Source organism: Carassius auratus, chromosome 18 (assembly GCF_003368295.1).
Source record: "Carassius auratus strain Wakin chromosome 18, ASM336829v1, whole genome shotgun sequence".
Lineage (NCBI taxonomy): Eukaryota > Metazoa > Chordata > Actinopteri > Cypriniformes > Cyprinidae > Carassius > Carassius auratus.
The window spans coordinates 3,209,990-3,234,490 of NC_039260.1; the positions used below are offsets into that span (position 1 = coordinate 3,209,990).

The window sequence follows — 24,501 nt, forward strand, 5'->3', positions numbered from 1 at the left end:
ACAAGTACAGTAGTTATAAGGTACGTGTGGCCGCTTCCACCGCCGTGGGGGAAAGTCCACTGACAGATGAAGACTACATCTTCGTTATGACACTAGAGGATGGTATTGAGCCAGTTATGTTTCATATACATACAGAAGCCCCCGTAAACACTTTAGAAATCTCTTAGCATGCTTCCTTCTGTCTTTCAGAGCCGGATTCACCCCCACGGGATCTGGCCGTAGTGAAAACCACCTCCTCCACCGCTTCTCTCACCTGGTCTCCGCCAGAGAAACCCAACGGCATCATCCGCCTGTATGAGGTCTCCTACACCAACGGCACATACAGCAACACAGTCAACAGCACATCACCCAGTGCCACACTGTACTAACCTGAAGCCTTACACACACTTACAATGTGACTGTCCGTGCGTTTACTCTACACGGACACGGGAACCAGATTTCTGATACTCTACAGATGCTGTCGGGGGAGGATGGTGAGTCACTGTGTGTGTGTTCATGTTTAATTGAAAAACTAGAAAGAAGCATAAAACTTTAATCCAATTTCATCCTGAAATCCCACACTCTTTCCCTTTCAAAGGGTTCCTACAGTTAAGGCACATTCACACATACGGCGATTAAAGTCTTGGGGCTGTTTGATTTCTAGTAGACATTCACGCTCCAACTCTATCAAGCATCAAATTATGTGAACTCTAGTGTCTTCATGCCAGTCACTATTCGCTCATTGCATCTCTGCTTCAATTTGCATGAAGTGGAATATAAATCACCAACTCTCATTAATACAGATGAATGACTTTCACAAACTTTGTTGCACCAAACATACTTTTAATCAGCAAGAACACATTCAAGTGATCAAAAGTGACAGTAAGATTTTTTTAATGTTACAAATCTTTCTATTCCAATTGAATGCTGTTCTTTTAAACATTCTTTTCATCAAAGAATTCTAATAAAAGTATCACAGTTTGCACAAAAAATATTAAGCAACATTGATAATAATGAGAATTAATCTTGAGCACCAAATCAGCACACTAGAATGATTTCTGAAGGATCAAGTGACACTGAAGAAAGTTCAGTGTTGCATCACAGAACTAAATGTAATGTTAAAATAGATTCCAAAATATAACATTTGAATAATATTTCACATCATTCCTGTTTTTACTATATCTTTGATCAAATAAATGCAGCCTCGGTGAGCATAGCTTCTTTCAGAATCATTAAAAAGTTTTACCGACCTCAAACTTCTGAATGTTACACCTTCATTCATAAAAGCCCACTTCCTAGCACACCTGCCTTGACATACTGAGCCATGGTGCTCATGCAGGTGTTTACTGTAAGTTTAAATCTTAGTCATTCCCCCTCTCTACTGTTTAAAAAAAAAAGAATAATTAATTAAACAGCCCATTTCATTTTCTAATGCTATTTATCACATGCGCGAAAGGACTGTTTTATTGAATATGAGCAATTTGGAGGCTGATATATTTTTTGCACTAATCGCTGACTTCATCTTAATGCGCAGTTCAATTGTTTGTTGCAGTGCCTGGCAGCCCACCATACGATTTGACCTATGAGTACATCGGATCCAGTGAGGTGAATGTGTCATGGTCACCCCCGCTTCTCGCAAATGGCATCATCTTGATCTACAATGTAGAATACTGGAACGCCACACACAGTCTGAACCAAACCACACAAGTGCCTTATGTCATCCTGTCCAACCTGCGAAAGTATGCACGCTACCGTATCAGCGTACAGGCCGCCACACTGGTCGGCTCTGGAAACCACACGAGCGAGATCCTGAACATCACCACATTGGAGGACGGTCAGTGTTCTGTTTTAACAAACGGATCTTGTGGTGTTTAATTAAACTGTTTTACTTTTTAGATTCAGTCTTCATGGTGAATTTATCAGGATCTGGCTAAAGATTTCTGGTATTAAGGTCACACTTAAACAGTTCTTCTTACAGATTTCAGAGGTCTGCACACGGGAAATTAGAATGTTATCTATTATCTAAACTACTTTTATTTCTCCCACAGAACATTTCTGAAAGCAGTCGGGGAGTCTTTTTTACAGTGTTATGGATACATTTTGCCTTTAAATCAAGTTTAATCTTTCTACTCAGGAGGCAGAACCTACTGACAATGTTTGTGTTTGTTTCTCTGTTTGGTTGGTTAGTTTTTCCATCAACAGCTTTCAGAATGGACAAATGTGGATGCCGTTCCTGGCATGGGAGACATTGTCTTACATTCACTAACTCAAATCACTGTCGTATTCAAAGAATAAAGTCCTTTTCCACAGTTTTGGGTCTATAATAGCTGTTTTTCCTAAACAACAGTACCAGTTCCCCTCCAAAATTCCTAATGCCAGGAAATTGTCTGATACTGAGGTAGAGTTGTCCTGGGAACCTCCAGAGGAGGCTAACTCTGAGGTTTTATACTACATAGTGAGAGTGTGGTAAGTAAAGATGATTTAAAATCAGCTTTTACCCAAAGACCTGGCTGTTGTTGTACAAGATTGAAACTAACATTTGTGCACGTGTGTTAGGAATCTGAGCTCTGAGTTTGTCGCCAATGTGACGGAAACATCAGTGGTGGTGAGTGTGGATGGACTGGGTCAATATAATGCCTCCGTGAGCAGCTGGACTCGACTCGGAGATGGAGGAATCCTGATTTATATCACGTTCAGTACCATAGAATCAGGTGAACACAAACACATTCTCTAATCATAAGCATGCTTCTGTAACGATTGTTGTCCCCAATGTGGCCTTACCACATTTCCCAAACAATGAGGATAACTGTGTGTATTCCATTAAACTATCTGATGTTGCATCAGCAGCAGCACGTTCATTTCACCGCATGAGTAACAAGGCACAACGAGAAGTAAGTAAGTAAGTAACCAAAGTGCTGAACAGAGTATTAAAAAAAACCAATACAAATAAAAAAATATAAAATAAGAATAAAACAACATGGAAGACAATATACTAAAAAACACAGTACTAAGATTAGATTAAAACGCCTGGGAGAAAAGATATGTTTTAAGCCTCTTTTTAAAAATGATAATAGATGATAATAGTTTTTAAACGTGATCAAGGGACATATAAAAGATACTGATCAGCAGACCTTAAGGATCTACTAGGTGAATGTGGGACAATAAGATCTTTTAAATAAGAGGGGGCTTGATCATTAAGAGCTTTAAAAACAAATAAAATAATTTTAAACTGAATTCTGAAATGGACTGGGAGCCAATGGAGTGATGTTAAGTAATCAACAAAATATCCATCGGACATATAAACCCATCCAACTCACTGCACATTTGTTGATATAATCACTACGAACGTTTACATCTGGAAAAAACTCTTATTAAACACACTTTTATCACTTTTTTAAAACACCATAAACAGGAGAGAAGAGAAACACGCTAACCCGCAGCAGTGTGAACCATTTTCTTCTGAACTACGGTAAGCATGCAAGGACAAAATAAATGCATTAACCACTAGGGGGCATCGAAATAAATTAAAAATTAAATTAAATTAAATGTAGTTTTTTTTACCTCTAATTTCATTGAATTCAACATTCATTAATATCATAATTAATGTTCTTTTTAACTCCGTTACACTTCTTAAGGATCCTACAATATACTCTGAAATAATTTGGAGATGACGGAAATATCAGATTTAAATACATTACATTAAAGTAAGAAATTACATCCTAAAATACATTCAAATAAAAAACAGTTATCTGAAATTGTGATCAACTGCTCATATTTATAAGAGACTTCTTTCAAAATCTTACCGACCCCAACATTTTGAAAACAGTATGGAAAGTATTAGAAAATAACAGAACTTTTCACTTCTTTCAGGTTATATAAGGTTTAGTTTCATTTAGCCTAAAGAGTCAGGCAGCTCACTAAGTTTTGAAAAAGAATCACAATATCATGAAACAGCATTGCCCTCACAGTCATAAAGATAAATGCGTTCTCTGTTTTGCAGCCCCCTCTGACCCTCCACAGAATGTATCATACACACTCCTCACCACCACTACAGTACATCTCAGCTGGAGTCCTCCAAACCAACCCAACGGCATCATCCAATACTATACCATCTACTACACGGACAATACAGAAAACAACACAAAGTTTACGCAGGTATATATACTCAAACAGATGAGTATTGATCTTTTTAAAGACACTAAACATGATGGTATTCTATTTTCTATTTAAATATATTTTCAAATATAATTTGTTCCTGTGATGCGCAGCTGAATTTCAGCATCTTTACTCCAGTCTTTAGTGTCACATGATCCTTCCGAAATCATTCTGATATGCAGATTTTCGGATTATTATCATTCTAATATGCTGATTTCTTATTATTATCAATGTTGAAAACAGTTGCGCTGCTTAAAGGGGGGGTGAAATGCTATTTCATGCATACTGAGTTTTTTACACTGTTAAAGAGTTGGATTCCCATGCTAAACATGGACAAAGTTTCAAAAATTAAGTTGTACGTTTGAAGGAGTATTTCTGTTCCAAAAATACTCCTTCCAGTTTGTCACAAGTTTCGGAAAGTTTTTTCGAGTATGGCTCTGTGTGATGTTAGATGGAGCGGAATTTCCTTATATGGGTCCTAAGGGCACTTCTGCCGGAAGAGCGCGCGCTCCCGTATAACAGAGCACTGAGAGCACAACAGACTTCACTGATCCGAGCGAAAGCGTCGCGAAATGTCACAGAAGTGTGTTTTTGGTTGCCAGGTCAAGACAACCCTGCACAGATTACCAAAAAAAAAAACAGCATTAAGGGACCAGTGGATGGAGTTTATTTTTACAGAGCATCAACGGAGTTGTGCAAGTGTTTGTGTTTGTTCCCTGCATTTCGAAGATGCTTGTTTTACTAACAAGGCCCAGTTTGACGCCGGATTTGCGTATCGTTTATTTCTTAAGGATGATGCAATCCCAACGAAAAAGGGTCACGATCGTATGTTGGAACCGCAGGCGGTGAGTAAAACTGCTTCAAATATCTCTGCCTCCTTGTTAGTGCGTCCTCGTGATTCTTTAGCTCCGCCCACACGTCACGCCTCCAGCCGGTCGTGTTTTTCCGGGAAAAATTGGTACAGACTATCTTTCTCTTATGAATATAATAAAACTAAAGACTTTTTGGAGTTCTGAAGGATGCAGTACTACTCTATAGGTACTCAAGATAAACAGGAGATTGAGTGAAAAAGAGCATTTCCTTCCCCCTTTAATATTTTTTGTGGAAACTGTGATACTTTTTTTCAGGATTCCTTGATGAATAGGAAGTTCAAATGAAGTCTTTGCTGTCACATTTGATAATCTAAATGCAAAAATGTAGTTTTTAATTAGCTGTTAACTAAATATATTGGCTGCGACTGGAAACTTGTCACACCAAATTAGAAGCAATTTACTGTAGACATTTTTACCTTTAAGACCGTTTTTCTTGTGTTAATATCCTCATTAGATAAAATATCTTTGGGCAGGTTTTACAATCCCAATTAGTTGTGCAGAAATCAGAAAGAAATAAGAGGAAAAAGCTCAATGTACCATGTTTTTGAACATGTAACATTTAAAGGAATAGTTCACACTAAAATTTAAATTCTGTCATCATTTACTCACCCTGAAGTTGTTCCAAACCTGTTTGAGATTCTTTCTTCTGTTAAGCATAAAATAAAATATTTTAATGAATGTGGTCAGCCAAATAACTGACGGTAGCCATTGACTTCCATAGAATTGGGAAAAAAATACTTAAGACTGAATCGGTGGCTACTGTCAGCAGTTCGGTTACCCATATTCCTCAAAATATTTTATCTTGTATTCGACAGAATAAAGAAACACATCATACAGTTTTAGAACAAGAGGAGGGTAAGTAAATGATAAACCACAACAGTACTTTTTGTAAAGGATTTAATCTCTAAGAATAGCTGGACCAAACTCTGAATGAAATGCAGTGAATGACCATGTTCTCTTTCTCTCTCTGTAGACGGTTCCTGGTTCAGAGCACTGGTTGGTGTTGTCTGATCTGAAGGCAGGACATGAGTACAGTGTATGGATGAGTTCCAGCACTTCTGTTGGTGATGGGGAAGTGTTCAGTCCCCATCTAAACTTCACCGCGTTAGAGGACGGTCAGTCTCCTCACACACTCAGGGGAGAAACGCAGCTCTGCACCACTTTTCCAACAGATTACGCTCCCAAAAAAATCACACTGAAACTCATAAACACACCCACACGCATGCACACCGCACAGATTCAGCACATTTTGTGAAAGGAGACAACTTCCTTCAAGCTGCAAACTGGGATTGTTGAGCCCTCACCATGAGACCGAGCGCGTCTGATCTCAAAGCCTTTTATTTATCAGTCTCTAGACTATCCCAGCTTGCATTTCCTCTCACAGGATTTGTTGAAAATATAAAATACAGCAGCACGTTGCTGTAAGTTTCTGGTACATTATGTAACATTATATATTTGACTGAAGAAATATTGTAACACTTCCTGTTTGAGACCAATTGGAGACTTTTTTTTTGTCTCCTGCTTCTCATATCTTTATGCTGAGAAATAGAGTCCAGTAATGTCATGTATCTCAAAAATTTTAATAAAAATAAACTACTTTATTTTATAGCTCTATGCTTTTATTAAATGTCAAGAGCTCATTTGCTCTCCTTCTTCCTTTAAAAGTAACATCTGAGCTGATTCTTAAAAGAAACATTTGAGAATTACAGTACATGTGATGCCTACATTCTTTAAAATATCTTATTTTATGCTTGAAAGAGCTTTTGTTGAAAACTAAAATGAATTATTTCATACTTTATATGTTTATGTGAATAAGTTAACCTGGTTTCTGAATCTAAACCACGTGTTAAGGTTTTATGTTAGAGTCAAAACAAACCATTTTTGTGTGATTTTGGGAAAAACGGTGCAGAGGTGACCTTCTGAGACAGATGAAGGTTTTTCTCCCCTGGCGTCTGAGATTTTGAAAGTGTTCTATAGGAATAAAAAATGCCATGGTCCTGTTTGGCTCTTTGTGAGTGATTGTGTCTGATCGGTTTGCAGTTACTGGAGAATCACCCAGCTTCAGCAGCTCAGTTCAGCCCAAAGCAATATCTCGTACACAGAACATGCTCCAGACGGATTTTCTTACTAACACAATCAGCTTTTCTTTCTCTGCTTCTCTCTCCTTTTCTATATCTGTGATCTTGACTCTGGATTTTGCAGACGCTGTGCCGGAGTTTATTTACCTTTTTAATTTCCACAGATTCACAGATGTGTGTAATTGCTGAATATCATGTCCATGTGTGTGTTGTATGTGTGCTTTTGTATTTTAATTATCTGTATTTGAATCTCTTGGTTTAAGATCTGATTTTACTGATTTTAATCATTATAATTGTTGACTGGTTTGGTGCTGCAGTGTGCCATTTATGCTTTATTTAAGCGTAAATTAATAAATTAAATAATGATAGTACATTTGTACATTTAATGGGTGAATCTCAATTTCTGGATCATATTTCACAATTTCAAGATTTAAAAATATATATAATTTTTTTTTATCATGATAATCATAGATAAATAAGTTCATTTACTTGTTTACCTTAATGACTTTTATGAACTTTTTATTTATTTATGACCTTTATGAAACCTTTTTAATTGTCGTTTAATGGGCTAGGTGAAATATGTCCTGATATTGCAAGTTTTTATGAGATAAACCCTAATTGTGTTACTTTAGATTGGGGAACAAAGCCTCATTCCATTTCTTGAACCACTTGAACCAACATTTTATTAGATGTTGGTTTCATTACTTAGACTGCAATGATTTGTTCCCTGTTCTAAAGTGTAACTGTTAGCCGTTCTTCACACATAGATAATTGTATCTCTTCTACATCCTCCCCCCGTGCAGTGCCGAGTGGTCCCGTCCACAACCTCACTGCTATGATCTATAGCTCTACGGCTGTTGTGATCAGCTGGGACCCTCCTCTGGAGCCCAATGGCAGAGTCTTCTATCAGCTGAGCCTCCAAGAGGCGGGTACGACCCACCCGTCCATCAACCGCACAGTCAACACCACCATCACCAAAACTACCACAGACAACATCTACCTCTTTACCAAGCTCAGGAAGTATTTTCCCTACATCATAAAAGTCACCCCAGCAACCAGTGCTGGATCGGCTTTAAACCACACTGCAATGCTGCCCCTGCGAACAGATGAAGATGGTAGGCATCATTTCCTGTTTTTTTACATGCACATGTATATAAATCATATTTACTGATTGAGAACTATTGTGTGTCTGTGTACTGACAGTCCCAAGTTCTCCACCATTGCCTGGAGCTAGTAGCAATCTCTCCAGCACCTCCATCTATGTGTCATGGTTCCCCCCAGTCGAGGCCAATGGCGAGATCATAAATTATACTGCAGTTTTACAAGGTCCTGGAGCGTCAACAAAACCTACACCACTGTAGAAACACACCTAATGCTCTCAGAGCTCACTCCATTTACACCTTACAATCTCTCCATCGCTGCGGTCACACGCATAAATGCCGGTCCCTCCGTGATTATTCCACTGCAGACTGATGAAGCAGGTCAGAGATGCATCTTTATTGTTTTTCTAGAGGAAATCTGTTTGAAATGTAAATATTTAATTCAAATTTGAATGTGGAATCTGTTTGATATTTCAATATTTCAAACAAAATTTTTAAAAGTCTTTTGTTTGAGCTTTGAAAATGTAAACCTTTGTTAAACTTTAAATCTTTTCTTTTAAAATTTGAATTTGGAGTTTGTTTGATATTTATTTATTTTTAAAAATGTAAACTTTTGTTAAAAGATATTTAAGGCATGGCTTTAAAATTTTAATTTGACATTTGAAACGTAAAAATGTAAATTTAAAATAAAACATTTTTTATAAGCTTTTTTATAAAAAAAAAAATATTGTTGAACTTTTGTATAAAACAAAATTATTATTATTGTTATTATTATTTTAATGACAACTAATGATCTTTCTATAAGGGCAATAATCCTAAAATGGTAATTACTTAAATGTTAAGTCTTGCCTTAAAAATATAATAAATAAAGTTTGACATTTGAAAATTGTCATTTGAAATCTAAAATCCTAATTTCAAATTTGAATATCCTATTTTGTAAATTCATACAACTATAAATGTGCAGACTTAATGTGTCTAATGTCTTAAGTGCTTTTTTGTGTGTCCAGTCCCAATGTCTCCACCACACAATCTGAGTATTTTTAACCACACTGTGAATTCAGTGTGGCTTCATTGGGAACCAAGTCCAGAGCCAAATGGAATCATCCAGCACTATGGTTTCCGAATACTCGAACTAAACACATACACTTTCAGATATCAGGTAATACTCCCATATGTCTGTGTACTATGTTTGATTATGTTCTCACATTTTTCTCTGCATGTAAATTAAACTTCATATGCCTCTGTTTACCCAAGAACTCATCAGATGCATCCACACAAGCAGAACTGAGTGGCTTTAGACCTCATAATTCATATAATATCAGCGTGTGCGCGTTCACTAGAGCAGGAAATGGAGATCAGTACAGCCTACCTGTCATCTTCACCACCAATGAATCAGGTAATACACACTCACACATCCATTCGTGTCACATGATCCTTATTCTAATATGCTCATTTGCTGCTCAAGAAGACACATTTCTTATTATTGTCAATGTGAAACCCGTGTTTAAAAAGTTTAAACTTTTGTTAAACGTTAGGTTTTAAATCTTTAATATTGGTTTTAAAATGTGAATTTGTTTGATATTTCAAATTTAAAAGCTATTCAAATAGAAAAAATATTTATATGTATACAGAGTCTTATATAGAGTCTCACCAAGATATATATATGTGGTGTTGGTGTGTATGTTTCAGTGTCAGATGCCGTTGGGAATTTGACCTGTTCTGGATTGGATTGGAATTCAGTCTACATGAAATGGGAGCTTCCGATTCATCCTAACGGAGAGATTCTGTACTACATCATTCGCTCTGGAGATCTAGAGGAGGAGGCTCATCCTCTCGTGCTCACACACACAGTGGCACACACTTTCATCGGCCTGTCACCGAACATTTTCTATGTCATCAGCGTAGCTGCAGTTAATTCAGCCGGAATAGGGGACGAAGCCAACTGTACTGCACACACTCCACCTGAGTCAGGTATGATGTCTTAAAGAGATAGTTGACCCAAAAATGAAAATTGACTCACCCTCAAGACATCCAAGATGTAGATTAGTTTGTTTCTTCATTGAAACAGATTTGGAGAAATGTAGCATTACATCACTTTCTCACCAATGGATCCTCTGCAGTAAATGGGTGCCATCAGAGTGAGAGACAAAACAGCTGATAAAAACATCACAATAATCTGCAAGTTATCCACACTTCTCCAGTCCATCAATTAATGTCTTGTGGAGTAAAAAGCTTCTCATTTGTGAGAAATAAATCCACAATTAAGATATTTTAACTTTAAACTCTTGTTTCCAGCCAAAATACCCATAGAGTCCATAATCCATAACAATGCTTCCTTCAAGTGAAAATGTCAATGCTCCTCTCACATCAAAATCCACCAACTTATTTGTTTAGAACAGTTTTCACTTGTAAACCGTGCTTGATCTGCGCATATTTCTCTCTTGATTCAGGCAAGATAACATTTTCACTTTAGAAGGCAATATTAGGGACCCATATTTTAGCTGAAAAACATGGTTAAAAGTAAAAAAATCTCCTAATACACTTCTCAAGACAATACTTGATGGACTGGAGTGGTGTGGATTATTGTGATGTTTTAATCAGCTTTTTGAGCTCTCATTCTGATGGCACCCATTCACTGGAAAGCATCCAGTGGTGAGCAAGTAATGTACAGTAATGCTCAATTTTCTGCTCCATTTGTGGTACAGACATGATTGTTTCTTTTTCTTACTGCAGTTCCTGGTCCGCCCCAGTCACTGAACATAACGGATGTTACCTCTGACAGTGTGTCTGTGAGCTGGCAGCGTCCCGTCTACGTTCCTGGTCTGTTGCAGGGTTATAATGTAGAGATTCAGCAATTGGCAAGAAATTGTGTGCCAGAGCAGCACGTGGACTCCTGTGTGGAGAGAGAGTTTGAGGTGTGGGTTGAAGGAGAAACCAGTGGAGTCACACTTTCCCATCTGCTGAAATATAGAGATTACAGTATCAGACTGGTGGCGTTCACCAGGGCTGGAGCCGGAGAACCCTCCAACTGGATCCACACACAGACACTCGCAGGAAGTATGTTACACATGCATAAAAATATTCCCATAAGAAAGAAAAATCGCAAATGAGATCTCTTTATTGTCTCGTATGTTTATCCTAGACACTCTTGCTTGAGTTTCCCATTTGTGAGATGTTTCCCATGAGAAAAAGAGTCTAGTCCCGCATATCTACTCTCAAGTTTCTAAATGTCTGATCTTAATTTAAATCATTCAGTTTCTTCAGATCACTGTCCAATTTGATTTTGACTCTATACTCTCACCGTATGTCTACAATTCATTTGTTTTATTGCTTCCAGAGGCAAGGTCAATACTTAAAATGTAGTAAACTTTAAAGGAAAACAACTTTACAAATATATATTTATATTAACCAATATCTATCTATCTATCTATCTATCTATCTATCTATCTATCTATCTATCTATATATATAGATAGATAGATAGATAGATAGATAGATAGATAGATAGATAGATAGATAGATAGATAGATAGATAGATAGATAGATAGATAGATAGATAGATAGATAGATAGATAGATATATTGGTAAATATAAATATATATTTGTTAATTTGTAATTTAGATCTTCTTTATTTATATATTCCAAAAACGTATTTAAATGAATAAAAAGTAAATATATAAAATAAGCAATATAAATATGTAATATAAAAGCCAAATATTTATTTTTTTAAAAACTAAACAGAAAATACAAAATTCATAGAAAATTAAAAAAAACTATTATATAAATATATATTTATGAGTTGATTCATTTATATAAACATTATGTTGTAAAATTATTTTTTTATTTTTTACAAAATTTGTCTGTGGTTTCTAGAATAAGAAAATCCAACAGGAGAGAAATAAATAAGAGCAAGCAAAAGCAAGAAAGTCATGATGCATGGCCTCTGAGAACCTCACTGTGTTTGGAACATTTGTCTTTCAGTTCTGTTTGACACTGCTATGAATCCTCTGCAGTGTTCAAGGATCTTGTGAATCAGAGAAGCATTCTCACAATTTTAGTTCCATACTGAAAATCAATCAATGAAAACGCTGCCCAATCCATTAGCTTTGATTCAAGAGCCATCAAGATTATCATTTTTTTCCATCCCATTTTGAGCATTTGATTTTTGCAGAGACTGTTCTTCGGTCTACGTGGGAGCAATATGAGAAGTGCAGCTCAGAGCAAACATTTCTTAAGTCTCCTTAGCTTTTGAGCTACATCATTTTCCCTTGGGTTGTCATACTGTAAATTTATAGCAAACCTTAATTTTTTCTTACCCTCTCTATCTTTGTGTCTAAGACCCTGATGCCCCCCCTGGTAACATATCAGTGTCTGCTTCTCCCACTCAGTTAAATATTGAGTGGGACGAACCATCGGTCATCACAGGACCCACCTCATACATCATTGACATCGCTGATGTGAGTTCATAAACTTAAGAAATCAGGTTCATATGTTGACTTTCTGAAATATTCTTCTTTAATTTCTCTTTGTCCTCTTTCAGTTGGATGGTTTGGGATACAACATAAGCCTAGTGCGGCATTCAGAGGAGACCAGGAAGGTGTTTGTCGGGAACCTGACTGCATTTACCCTGTACTCCATTACCATCACCGCCTTCACGGGGCAGCTTTCCAACGCTCGCACAGACGGCAAAGCATCTGAACCCGTTCTCGCTAGAACCCTGGAGATTGGTGAGGACGTTTGTGCATGCTTGATTATCTGATATCCATTGAGTGCATGCATGCATAACTTATTTGTGACATTCATGGTCATGTTTTCCCAGAGCCCAAAGATCCTCCCAAAAACTTGACATTGACGGTGATCCCAGAGGAAGTGACACGTGTTTATGTAACATTCTCTCCACCGGATGAGCCGAACGGAAACATCAGTGCCTACCGCGTCGCTATCTATCGAAACGGACAACTGGACTTCTACATTAACATGCTGCCTGTGATCAGCAACTCTAATAACACCATGACAGCCATTATAGATGGATTGAAGGGTGGATTCAATTACAGCATAAGGGTAGGAAACTAAAACCTAAACATTTTAGGGGCATTTGTTTTCCCTTGATTTGATTGTTTGGTCTAAAGTGCATCTCCAGCCTCTTCTCCTATATATACTCACAGAAAAAAAGGTACAAAGCTGTCACTGGGGTAGTACCCTGAGGTGCAAAAGCTCTAAATAGAACATATTAGTAATTTAAAGGTACATATTAGGTTTTTAAAAGCACATATTAGTACATTTTGAAAGAGTAGCGCCGCAAATACAGCTTTTTAACTTTTTTTTGAGATTGTACTGAGCTGTGGTACGTTTGCATCATCCGATACCACTGTGAGCACTGGCAGCGACTATTTAAAACCGTATCTAGGTAACAACAGAGAAGGCATTCCAAAAATGGAAAGCAATGTTTGCATCAGTCTTTTAAATCATGTTTTCATTCCTTTGGTTTTAAAACTAAAGCTTCACCTGCACAGAATGGTACTTGAAGTTGTTTATTGACTTACACAGTTAGGCCAAATGCATTTGTTTTGTGCTTGTTGCAGATTGCAGCTGTGAATGGAGCAGGTTTTGGACCAAGTTCAGAGGTTCAGGTCACCACAGGTGTGAAAGGTATGAGAAAACCTAAGGCTCTGAAAGCTAGTTGTACTACTTTGCTGAAGTGACTGTCATTTTAAGATTCTGATGGGTTTATTTAGCACCACCCAAACCGTTGAAGAGGCCAAAAGCTGCTATGAACAACGCAAATGTCATCATCTCTACCTCCAAGACTATCACCATTGAGATGCCAGAATGTTTCTTTACAGATGACCATGGCCCAATCCAAAAAGTCCAGGTCATTGTTTCTGAACCAGCAGGTATTAAAAATGACATTTTAAGGAGCTTTTTTAAACGGTATTAATACTTATATTCTGCAAGAATGCATTAAAGGTGATAGTTAAGACATTTAGAATGCTAAAAAAATATTTTTTACAAAATATTATAATAATATTCTGTTCTTTCGAACTATTCATTAAATAGCACAACACTGATAAGAATACAACATTGGTATTATTGAGCATATATCATTTTTAATGTCAAATAGAAAACAGCTATTTTAATATTATTTTACAGTTTTTCTGATTTTTTGATCAGATAAATGCAGACTTGGAGACCGAATGAGACTTCTTTCAAAACATTAGGAAGGTTTATTGTTATATTGTTGTTCTGATGTTGATGCAGTGATGGACTACGGAAATCTGTCCAACTGGAAGAGTGTTTTCCTCTACCCTACTGCCCCATACCTGACTGACGAAGGCTTTTCGAACCCAAATTGCTTGGAGAAAGCAGAGCGCATGGGTACACACAATAGCACGTACGTTATAGGAGCAGATGAGAGCTGCCTGTCTGAAGATGCCAAGACACTTTGTAACGGACCCCTTAAACCCAAAACATATTATGTGTGAGTGACATATGCACACACACAACTAATCTGTGTTGTAAATACTGTATTTGAATCTAGGAGTCTTTTAACCAGTTTATCTTTGTGTTGTAGGTTCAAATTTCGAGCAACAAACATCCGTGGGCAGTACACAGACTCCGAGTACTCAGACAGGGTCAGAACCGCAGGTATGGACGCAAGTAGCACACAAGGGTTGTTACAGTATTAATGCACTGAGACCAGCTGTGATGTCTTGCTCACATTTTCCCTCAGTCCCTCTCAGATTTTCATACTTTTTCCCTTATTTCTATTTCTAAATTATTTATAAAATACGAAAATACATATCATTTTAGTTTTAGTATGAGATTTTATATTATTTAGTTTCCCCCAAAATAACTTTTTATTTTAGCCTTTCTTCTTTTTCATGTATACTGTTGCTCAAAACTTTGGGGTTAGATTTTAATTAATATTTTCATTTAGCTAGGACACATTAGATTGATCAAAGGTGACAGTAAAGACATTTACAATCTTGCAAACGATTTGCAAGTAAATAGTTTTTTTCTTTTAGAACTTTATAACTTCATATTTATCATGATTTGCAAAAAAAATAAATGAAGCAGCATCTGTTTTAATAAGAAATATTTCGTGAACATCAAAAAATCATATTAGAATGATTTCTGAAGGATCATGGGATGCTGAAGACTAGAGTAATGCTGCTGAAAATTCAGCTTAGCATCACAAGAATAAATTACATTTAAAAATATATTCAAATGGAAGACTTTTTTTTAAATTTCACAATATTAATTTTTTTACCAATCAAAAAAAAAAGATGCCTTGGTGAGCATAAAACAGTTATATTAAAACCATTCAAAAATGTACTGTACTTATGATCTTAAACATGTACCTTCTATAATGCTGGGCTTGTAGAACAACACATTTTATTGTGAACAAGTACTGCTTCTGCTGGGTATAAATATTGACTGTGATTTCAGATGACCGCCTGCTGACCAGAGACGAGCAGATCATTCTTGGGGTCCTGCTGTCATTTTTCCTGGCGTTGTTTTTCATTCTGATTATATACGGATCTGTCAAGTAAGTTTAGTGTTGTTGTATATAGTAGTGCAGCAACATAATCAAATAGTATTTCCCAAAACAAAGCCACTGGTTTAGCAATCGAGACTCACTTTCTCCAATCCCAGGATCCACCGCAGGCAGAAGGAAGGCGGGACGTACTCCCCACGTGAGGCAGAGATCATCGAGACCAAGTTCAAGCTGGATCAGCTCATTACAGTGGCTGACCTGGAGCTCAAAGAGGAGAAGATTAACCGGTGAGACACTGTACACACACTGTATATGAGCAGTGGACTGTTTGTATTAGTGCTGTCAAACCATTAATCATGATTAATCGCATCCAAAATAATATATGTATGTGTACTGTGTATATTTATTATGCACTGTATATATAAATACACACACATACAGTGTATATACATTTATATTATATATAAATATATTTAATATATAAACGTAACATATCATTTTTATATATATACATACATGTGTTTGTATTTATATGTAAGTACATAATAAATATACACAGTATACTCATATATATTATGTACACCATTTTTATTTTGGATGCGATTAATTGCGATCAGTCGTTTTATAGCACAAGTTTATGTGAGATTTTGTCTTCTGCTCTCTCTCACTCACTAATTCACTCAGTGACTCACTCACTCATTCATCCTTTCATTCATTCACTCTCACTAATCCATTCAAACACTTGCACAATCCTCTGTTCTCAGGTATTCCTCCTTTTTCTTTAGAAGGAAGGAGATTTTTGTCATCCAGTAAGTAGACAGAGATGTTGGTGTTTAGATGATGCATGATCCCACGTGATATTTAGCATCAGTGTTTTCTTTCATTTGAAAGATTAAAGGTTTTATTTTCCCAGTTGCATGTTGTGCTGTCAGTGCCTGACATTGAATGTGTTTTATTATGAATGAATATGCCACAGTAAATTATCTGCCTTGCTATAATTTGGGGCTGTTCGGTTTCATAATGCTGATTTGTGCTTCTGCTCTGCTTTGTGTGTTTGTGCCTGAAAGATCACATAGAATGACTTTCCGATTATTTATGTTTGTGTGTCTTCCTCTAATTAGATAGTGTGGTGAACCACATAGATTCATTTATTATCACTGGATGTGAAAAAGTAACCTAATTTTTCAGTGCAAGGCCAATCTCCTAATAGTTCTCTACTGTCTAATGTTCCAGGCTGCTAAGTTACAGGAAATCTCTCAAGTAAGTGAAGAAGACTTGATGATTGATTGATATTTTATTCCCTTTCTTGGATTATCTTCTTGTTTTTCTTTTTCTTTGTCTGTTATTGTTCAATAAATATTTGAGTCCCCAAAACAGATGACTACCCATAACCACCTGCTCTTAAGAGGTGTTCTTTAGAAACAATGCTTGCTGTAGTGGTTACAGTGCTGACGATGATGATTATTTATGCTCTGTTTATCTCTCTCTAACACATTTCCAGGCCAATCAGTAAGAAATCATTTCTTCAGCATGTGGAAGATCTTTGTGCCAATGACAATGCCAAGTTTCAGGAGGAGTTTGCTGTAAGTTTTTGCATTAAATTGTGTAGGTGGGTGAGAGAGAAAGTACTAGTGAACTGTAAAACGAGTTTAAGTAACACCTCGTGACGAGTTATGTGCTCAATGGTGTATGACTTTGCTAAATATGTTTTCTGTGGTTGATTGATTTTCTTCCTGGTGTGTTTTATAATTTACGTTTTCTGCTGTGTGTTTCAGGAGCTGCCGAAGCTGCTTCAGGATCTGGCCACATCAGACGCTGACCTGCCGTGGAATCGCTCCAAAAATCGCTTCACAAACATTAAGCCTTGTATGAATGTTTTTTTTTTGTTTACTAGCTCTCATGTAGTTTCAAACCTGTATTACTTTCTTTGTTCTGTGTAACACAAAAGGGGAGGTTTAACAGAATGTTAACAGGCTTTTAAGAACCAAAAGGCACATAAAAGCACCTCAGAAGTGTCTCATATGACTGGTGTGCTAAACTATTATTCAACAGTAAAATACACTAAATAAAAAAAACAAAGGGGGGAAATTATGAAATTATATTTCAATTTTAAAATACCAGTTTTATTTTTAAATATAATTTAAAATGTAATTTACTCCTGTGATGCAAAGCTGAGTTTTCAGCATCATTACTCCAGTCATCAGTATCACATGATCCTTCAGAGATCATGCTAATGTGCCGATTTGCTGCTCAAGAAGCATTTTTTTGTGCAATATGCCTATTATATGGAAAAGGGCAGCTCTGTCAATCAGAATGTTTTATTTTTGTTCCGAGAAAGTCATGAAGGTTCTGAACGACATGAGGGTATGATGACAATTGTAATTTCTGAGATAATTATTTATTTCTTTGTATAAACATACTTTTAACTTTTTTAGATAACAATAACAGAGTGAAGTTACTGTCTGAGCCAGGAATGCCGGGGTCTGATTACATCAATGCCAGCTTCGTCTCCGTAAGCGCTCCAGATCAGCCCACATATCAGCTGTCTCTCTCTTTTATACTGTGGCTCAACTTTAATTGAATTGGCCTAAGCTCCTGTTCTGTGTCTTGTCTCTGTGTCTCAGGGCTATCTGTGTCCTAATGAGTTTATAGCCACTCAGGGTCCTCTGCCTAGCACCGTCGCAGACTTCTGGAGGATGATTTGGGAGACGGGGACCAAAACCATCGTCATGCTCACCCAGTGCTTTGAGAAGGGCCGGGTGTGTATGTGTGTGATCAAACAAAACAATGTAGCCAATTAGATATATGATTTTATAGCCAATCCAAAGATTATTCAGACCAGATATAATTTTTGATATCTTTTTACTAGTGGGTGAAGGACAATATAGTTCATTTATGTAAGTGAGTATAGTAAATTAACATAATAATAAATAATAACAATAAACTGTGACATATTATACCTAAACATTCTTCATACAGTGGACTACAAGTAAATATTGACCAACAATGATTCAGACACTTTGACCTGACCATGTTGAACTAGCTTTTCTGCATCAGAAACAGGTAACATGTTTCGTAGCTTGGCAATGTTTCTAAGATGGAAAAATGCAGGTTTTGTAACATGTGAAATATGGTTTTCAAAAGACAAGTTGCTGTCTGATATAACACCCAGATTTTTGACTGTAGAGGAAGTGACAGTACATCAGTCTAGTTGAAAATTGTAATCTACAAGATTCTGTGTACTAATTTTTGGTCCAATAATTAATATCTCTGTCTTGTCCGAATTTAATAGGAGAAAATTATTGGTCATCCAATCTTTTACATGTTTAACACACTCTGTTAGCTTAGATAATGTAGAAGTTTCATCTGGTCTCGTTGAAAAATATAGCATTATCATCAGCATAACAGTGGAAACTAATCCCGTATTTTCTAAAAATATTACCAAGGGGCAACATGTATACTGAAAATAGAAGGAGACCTAGGACGGATCCTTGTAGCACTCCATATTTTACTGGTGATAAATGAGATGACTCCCCATTTAAATAAACAAAATGGTAGCGATCAGACGGGTAGGATCTAAACCATCTTAGAGCCTGCCCTTGAATACCTGTATAGTTTTGTAATCTATCTATGAATATGTTGTGATCTATGGTGTCGAACGCAGCACTAAGATCAAGTAAAACTATCAGTGAGATGCAGCCTTGATCTGATGCAAGGAGCAGGTCATTTGTAATTTGTAAACAAGTGCAGTTTCTGTGCTATGGTGGGGCCTGAAACCTGACTGAAATTCTTCATACAGATCTTTTTTTTTTTGCAGGAAGGAGCTCAATTGAGCAGACACAACTTTTTCAAAAACTTTAGACATAAATGGAATATTTGAAATAGGCCTATAATTTGCCAGTACACTAGGATCTAGTTTTGGTTTCTTAATTAGAGGCTTAATAGCCGCCAGCTTGAATGGTTTTGGGACGTGACCTAAAGATAACTACGAGTTAATGATATTGAGAAGCGGTTCTTCGGCTACAGGTAACAGCTCTTTCAGTAATTTAGTGGGTACAGGATCTAATAAACATGTTGTTGGTTTAGATACAGTGATAAGTTTATTTAGTTCTTCCTGTCCTATGGTTGTAAAGCACTGCAGTTTATCTTTGGGTGCGATGGATGAAACTGAAGTGTTAGACGCTGTAGAATCTACATTCGCTATTGTATTTCTAATGTTATCTATTTTATCAGTGAAGAAATTCATAAAGTCATTACTATTTACCGTTGGTGGAATATTTGAATCAGGTGGCGTCTGGTAATTTGTTAATTTAGCCACTGTGCTAAATAAAAACCTTGGATTGTTTTGGTTGTTTTCAATGAGTTTGTGTATATGCTCGGCCCTGGGAGTTTTTAGAGCCTGTCTATAGCTGGACATACTGTTTTTCCATGCAATTTTAAAAACCTCCAAGTTAGTTTTTCTCCATTTGCGTTCAAGACCAAGAGTTTCTTTCTTGAGAGAGTGTGTATTACTGTTATACCATTGCACTGTACATTTTTCTCTAACCTTTTTCAATTTGATTTCAATTTTCAATTTTTCTCTAATGTATTAGAGAAAATAGTGCCCATGTTGCCAGTCATTTGCGTCTAGTTCATGTGTATTTTTGGGTACAAATAGCAGTTGAGATAAACCAGGCAGGTTATTTGCGAATCTGTCTTTGGTGGCTGGAACAATAGTTCTGCCCAGATGGTAACGCTGAGCCATACAGTTAATATCAATATCACATTATCCAGATTAATTTGTTCTGAAACAGTTTAACTCTAAATTTAAGAACTAAGTTTAAGTTCTTGTCATATTTTATTACCATTTTCTAAACTATAGCAAATAAACTGTGATAATGCTAGAAAAGCTGAAGGTGTCTGAATACATTTTGGTTTGACTGTATATAATCTTAAAAATGTGTTCTAAGGTTTAACAGTCTGATGTCGTAGAAGAATCAATGGAATCCCGCAAAGAGCAGCTTTTTTCTCTAGTTTTGATGCCATGGACTCATAAATATAATACCATATCAAATATCATAATGTCTTTATGAGTCACTTCATTCATAAAATATAAAAGCAGATATATTTATGATATTTATATTTTAAACTGTGAAAATGGATTTAATATGATAAAAGTATATATATTCATTTATACAGATAAAAAATTTACTTTTTGTATTTTTTATTTAATGTATAAGACTATTTTAGATAAATATAAATACATAAATATTCTAAATATATATAAAATACTTACTTTCTATAAAGTTTCTACCCACCATTACAATGTTGTTTCATGTGTGAACTTAAAGATAAATGTAAAACTTGTGGCTTACAATATAATAATATATTGTAATATATATATATATATATATATATATATATATATATATTTATAATTATAATATAAATATATATATATATATATATATATATATATATATATATATATATATATATATATATATATATATATATATATATATATATATATATATTATAATAATAAATGTGATTTCCAGCAAGGCTTTAGAAAGTAAAATAAAAACAGTAATAATATGAAATTTGATATTTCTGAATTAATTAAATTTTGTATTTATTTATTTTGGTTATTTATTAATTTTACATTATTTATTTCAACTTTTGACTCTATTTACACTTAAGAGTATGTGTAATATGTACTCTGATCATTGTCCTCATTTGTAATTCACTTTGGATAAAAGCATCTGTTAAATGATAAAAATGAAACATAAATACAATTCATTAAATATCTGACAGTGATTTGTTGAAATATATGCATTATAATGATAAACTGTAAATGTAATGTGGCTGTATGTTTCAGATCCGCTGTCATCAGTACTGGCCAGAGGACAATAAACCCGTAACTGTTTTTGCTGATATCATAATCACTAAACTCACAGAAGATGTGCATCCTGATTGGACGGTCCGGGCGCTAAGAGTGGAGAGGGTAAAACATTTTCAAGTTTATTGCTAGCTAGTCGCATTTACTTGTCCAGTTAAATGGCATCCGGTTTAATTTAAAGAAAACTCTGTCATTCCCAGAAGTATTGAGATTTTTTACTGCCACAGAAATAGATGCATCATGTGGCCGCATGCTTGCTTTTGCTGATTGTGTAGTCAGTTGTGCATACTTGAGAATACCAGTGGTCTTATACGAGTCCAAAAATGCCTGATAACACACACACATGTGGGTGGTTAGATGAATAGATAATTAGTCCCCAAGGACACATTTAGCCCTTCCTCTCTGTCTTTCTCTCTCCAGCATGGAAGCTACATGATTGTTCATCATTTTAACTACACCTCATGGCCAGAACACGGCGTTCCGGAGTCCAGCTCTACACTCATTCAGTTTGTCAAAGCGGTTCGCTCACACAGAGGCCATGACAACACAACCATCGTGGTCCACTGCAGGTGAGTATATCTGCCCATTAGATTAACAGGAAGTCTTCAGGCTTTTCTCTGCAGTGAGCTACTGGTGCATCTTTATGTTTGAGTCTGAGCTGCATCGGATCCATTTTTTGATCCAAAGTTGAAAGAAAAAGCTAATTGCATCTTCAGTGACTTTTTTGCGTTTGTGTATTTTAAAATGTGACTTTATATCTCACAATTGATACATTATATCTCTCAGTTAGGCCTCTGGCTAATTGGTTTTATACCTTGCAGACTAATTTATATTTTATAATTGCAAGTTCATTTCTTAGAATTCTCTCAATTACTAAACTCGTCTCATAGATATTTTGTATTTTAAATTCTCACAATTACTATTTTTTTTTTTTTTTTTTTACAAGCTTCAATTGCACTGGCCAGTGTTATTTTATTAATATGCTACCATAGTTTATATAATATAAACTATATAAAGTATATTTAATATATATTTCAGTTTGAAAGTGATTATAATTTTGTTGATGTTGTTTTAATTTTTATTAGTTGCTCTATATGTAGTTTTTTGGGGGGTTTTTTATTCCAGCTTTTGAATCTAGTTATTTCAGTACATAATACTATTTATGATACAGTATGTGTTAGGATTTATTTCAAGTGACACATTTTCTTTCATGGTCTTAGTTTTGCATAAATGTAAATTGTATACACATGTATGTAATGTGTGTATGTGCAGTGCTGGTGTGGGCAGGACTGGAGTGTTTATAGCCCTGGATCATCTCATTCAACATGTGAGGGATCATGATTTTGTGGATATATATGGCCTGGTCGCAGAGCTACGCAGTGAGAGGATGTGCATGGTGCAAAACCTGGTAAACCTATTTAAAAACTGAATATATTGCAAAAATAGTTCAGTCTCTGTAGACTTGTGTGAGATGATCATGTTCTCTTGTTCAGATGTTTGTTTCTGCCTCTCTCTCTCAGGCTCAGTATATGTTTCTGCATCAAAGCACTCTGGATCTGCTGTCTGCAAAAGGAAACAGTCAGTCCATATGGTTTGTAAATTACTCTGCTCTGGAGAAGATGGACTCATTGGATGCAATGGAGGGTAAAATACAGCCTACATTCAATGACTTGTGCAGTGAAGGCTGGTGGTTAAAGATCTCTGTCATTCTTCTGTTTTGTCTTGGTGGAAATGTATTTTGTCATGTTTGTTCTCTCAGGTGATGTAGAACTGGAATGGGAAGAGACGACGATGTAACAGGGACACTGTTCCTGTCAGTCTGGTGGTTGTGAGGAGACACTCATTAAAAATCCAGACACTGGGACTTTGGACCCTGGGGCCAAACACGCTGAGCAAAGGATAAACGAGGAATACAATAGCAAACTGGAATATTCTCGCCTGAATGGATTGTCTCTGTCTCTCAACCTCTCATTTGCATCAGCCAGACAGCCTCATCCATCAAAGTATTTTCTAAAGTTCTTGTCCAACTTCTGTAATTATTTTATCTCTCCCTAGAAAGTGGTACACCACCTACTTATGGACTCAAATGGATCAAACTCTAAAAATATGCCTGTTCCTTAAGGAAGTAGGAATATTCAGCAGTCAGGAGTGAGAAATGATGGGGCTTTTATGTCCTGTAGTCAAATGTATTATTAATGCAGTTATTAGGGATGAGAATCATGAGAATTTTTTCCTTAATGGTTCTTAATGATTCTTTTGGTAAATTTTTATTTTATTTGGAAAAATGATGAGATTATTTTAAACAGAACAGTAAGTTATTTGCATGCATAGAACATATCCTTACACCAAGAATGGAAATTATAACTATAACAATATATCTATAACTCCACGTCAACAAAGAGTAACGTTGTGTTTATTCTAAGCACTGCAGTGATGTTCTGTTAAAAAAAAGTTGCATTGATCTGTAAATGTATTTATCGTTCATTTGGAAAAATCGCTATTCTTTTAAGGCCCATTCACAAAAATAACAATATGAACTATATTAGCGTCCAGGAACGTTCTGTTTATTATAAGCGCACACTGCAGTAATGTGGTATACCACTTAAAATACACGAGCTCTACAATGTCGGATCGATTGCAATGGGCCGTCATTGTTTTAACATTCATTAACTGGAAATAATTGTTCTGAAAGAGGTTCTAAATATAGTTTCTCATTTAAAAGCCTAATTGTTAATTAAAGTTAGGTTATAGTGTGAACTAGACGTGTCCAAACAGCTGGACGTATAACATTATTTGGAGCGCATGCTTTTCAGTCGGTTGGGTTTTTTATTTATTTTTATGGTTTAAAATCGATCCCAATTATATTTTCCACGGCATCATTATTATTGCTGTGGTCTGATTTTAAACTTTTAAAACCACCATATAGTAATCGTTCTTGG

At 35.9% G+C, this 24,501-nt stretch overlaps 1 protein-coding gene across 1 annotated transcript in view; it reads left to right on the forward strand.

Moving 5' to 3' along the window:
• Positions 1-23,951, forward strand: part of ptprq (protein tyrosine phosphatase receptor type Q) — a 24,192-nt gene extending 241 nt beyond the window's left edge. The window contains 37 exon segments of the mRNA XM_026286854.1: positions 6-102; positions 190-362; positions 364-387; positions 389-473; positions 1,532-1,824; positions 2,333-2,445; positions 2,536-2,690; positions 3,980-4,194; positions 5,980-6,121; positions 7,047-7,100; positions 7,888-8,199; positions 8,288-8,424; positions 8,427-8,565; positions 9,192-9,343; positions 9,439-9,580; positions 9,874-10,155; positions 10,918-11,241; positions 12,522-12,640; positions 12,724-12,910; positions 13,003-13,244; positions 13,766-13,832; positions 13,919-14,077; positions 14,442-14,661; positions 14,755-14,828; positions 15,633-15,732; positions 15,840-15,968; positions 16,446-16,490; positions 16,915-16,941; positions 17,183-17,264; positions 17,457-17,547; positions 18,117-18,193; positions 18,306-18,440; positions 21,542-21,667; positions 21,983-22,131; positions 22,835-22,970; positions 23,083-23,206; positions 23,322-23,951. Of these exon segments, the coding sequence (XP_026142639.1) occupies positions 6-102; positions 190-362; positions 364-387; positions 389-473; positions 1,532-1,824; positions 2,333-2,445; positions 2,536-2,690; positions 3,980-4,194; positions 5,980-6,121; positions 7,047-7,100; positions 7,888-8,199; positions 8,288-8,424; positions 8,427-8,565; positions 9,192-9,343; positions 9,439-9,580; positions 9,874-10,155; positions 10,918-11,241; positions 12,522-12,640; positions 12,724-12,910; positions 13,003-13,244; positions 13,766-13,832; positions 13,919-14,077; positions 14,442-14,661; positions 14,755-14,828; positions 15,633-15,732; positions 15,840-15,968; positions 16,446-16,490; positions 16,915-16,941; positions 17,183-17,264; positions 17,457-17,547; positions 18,117-18,193; positions 18,306-18,440; positions 21,542-21,667; positions 21,983-22,131; positions 22,835-22,970; positions 23,083-23,206; positions 23,322-23,359 (5,166 nt within the window). The 3' untranslated portion in view covers positions 23,360-23,951.
• The last annotated feature ends 550 nt before the right edge of the window (positions 23,952-24,501 follow it).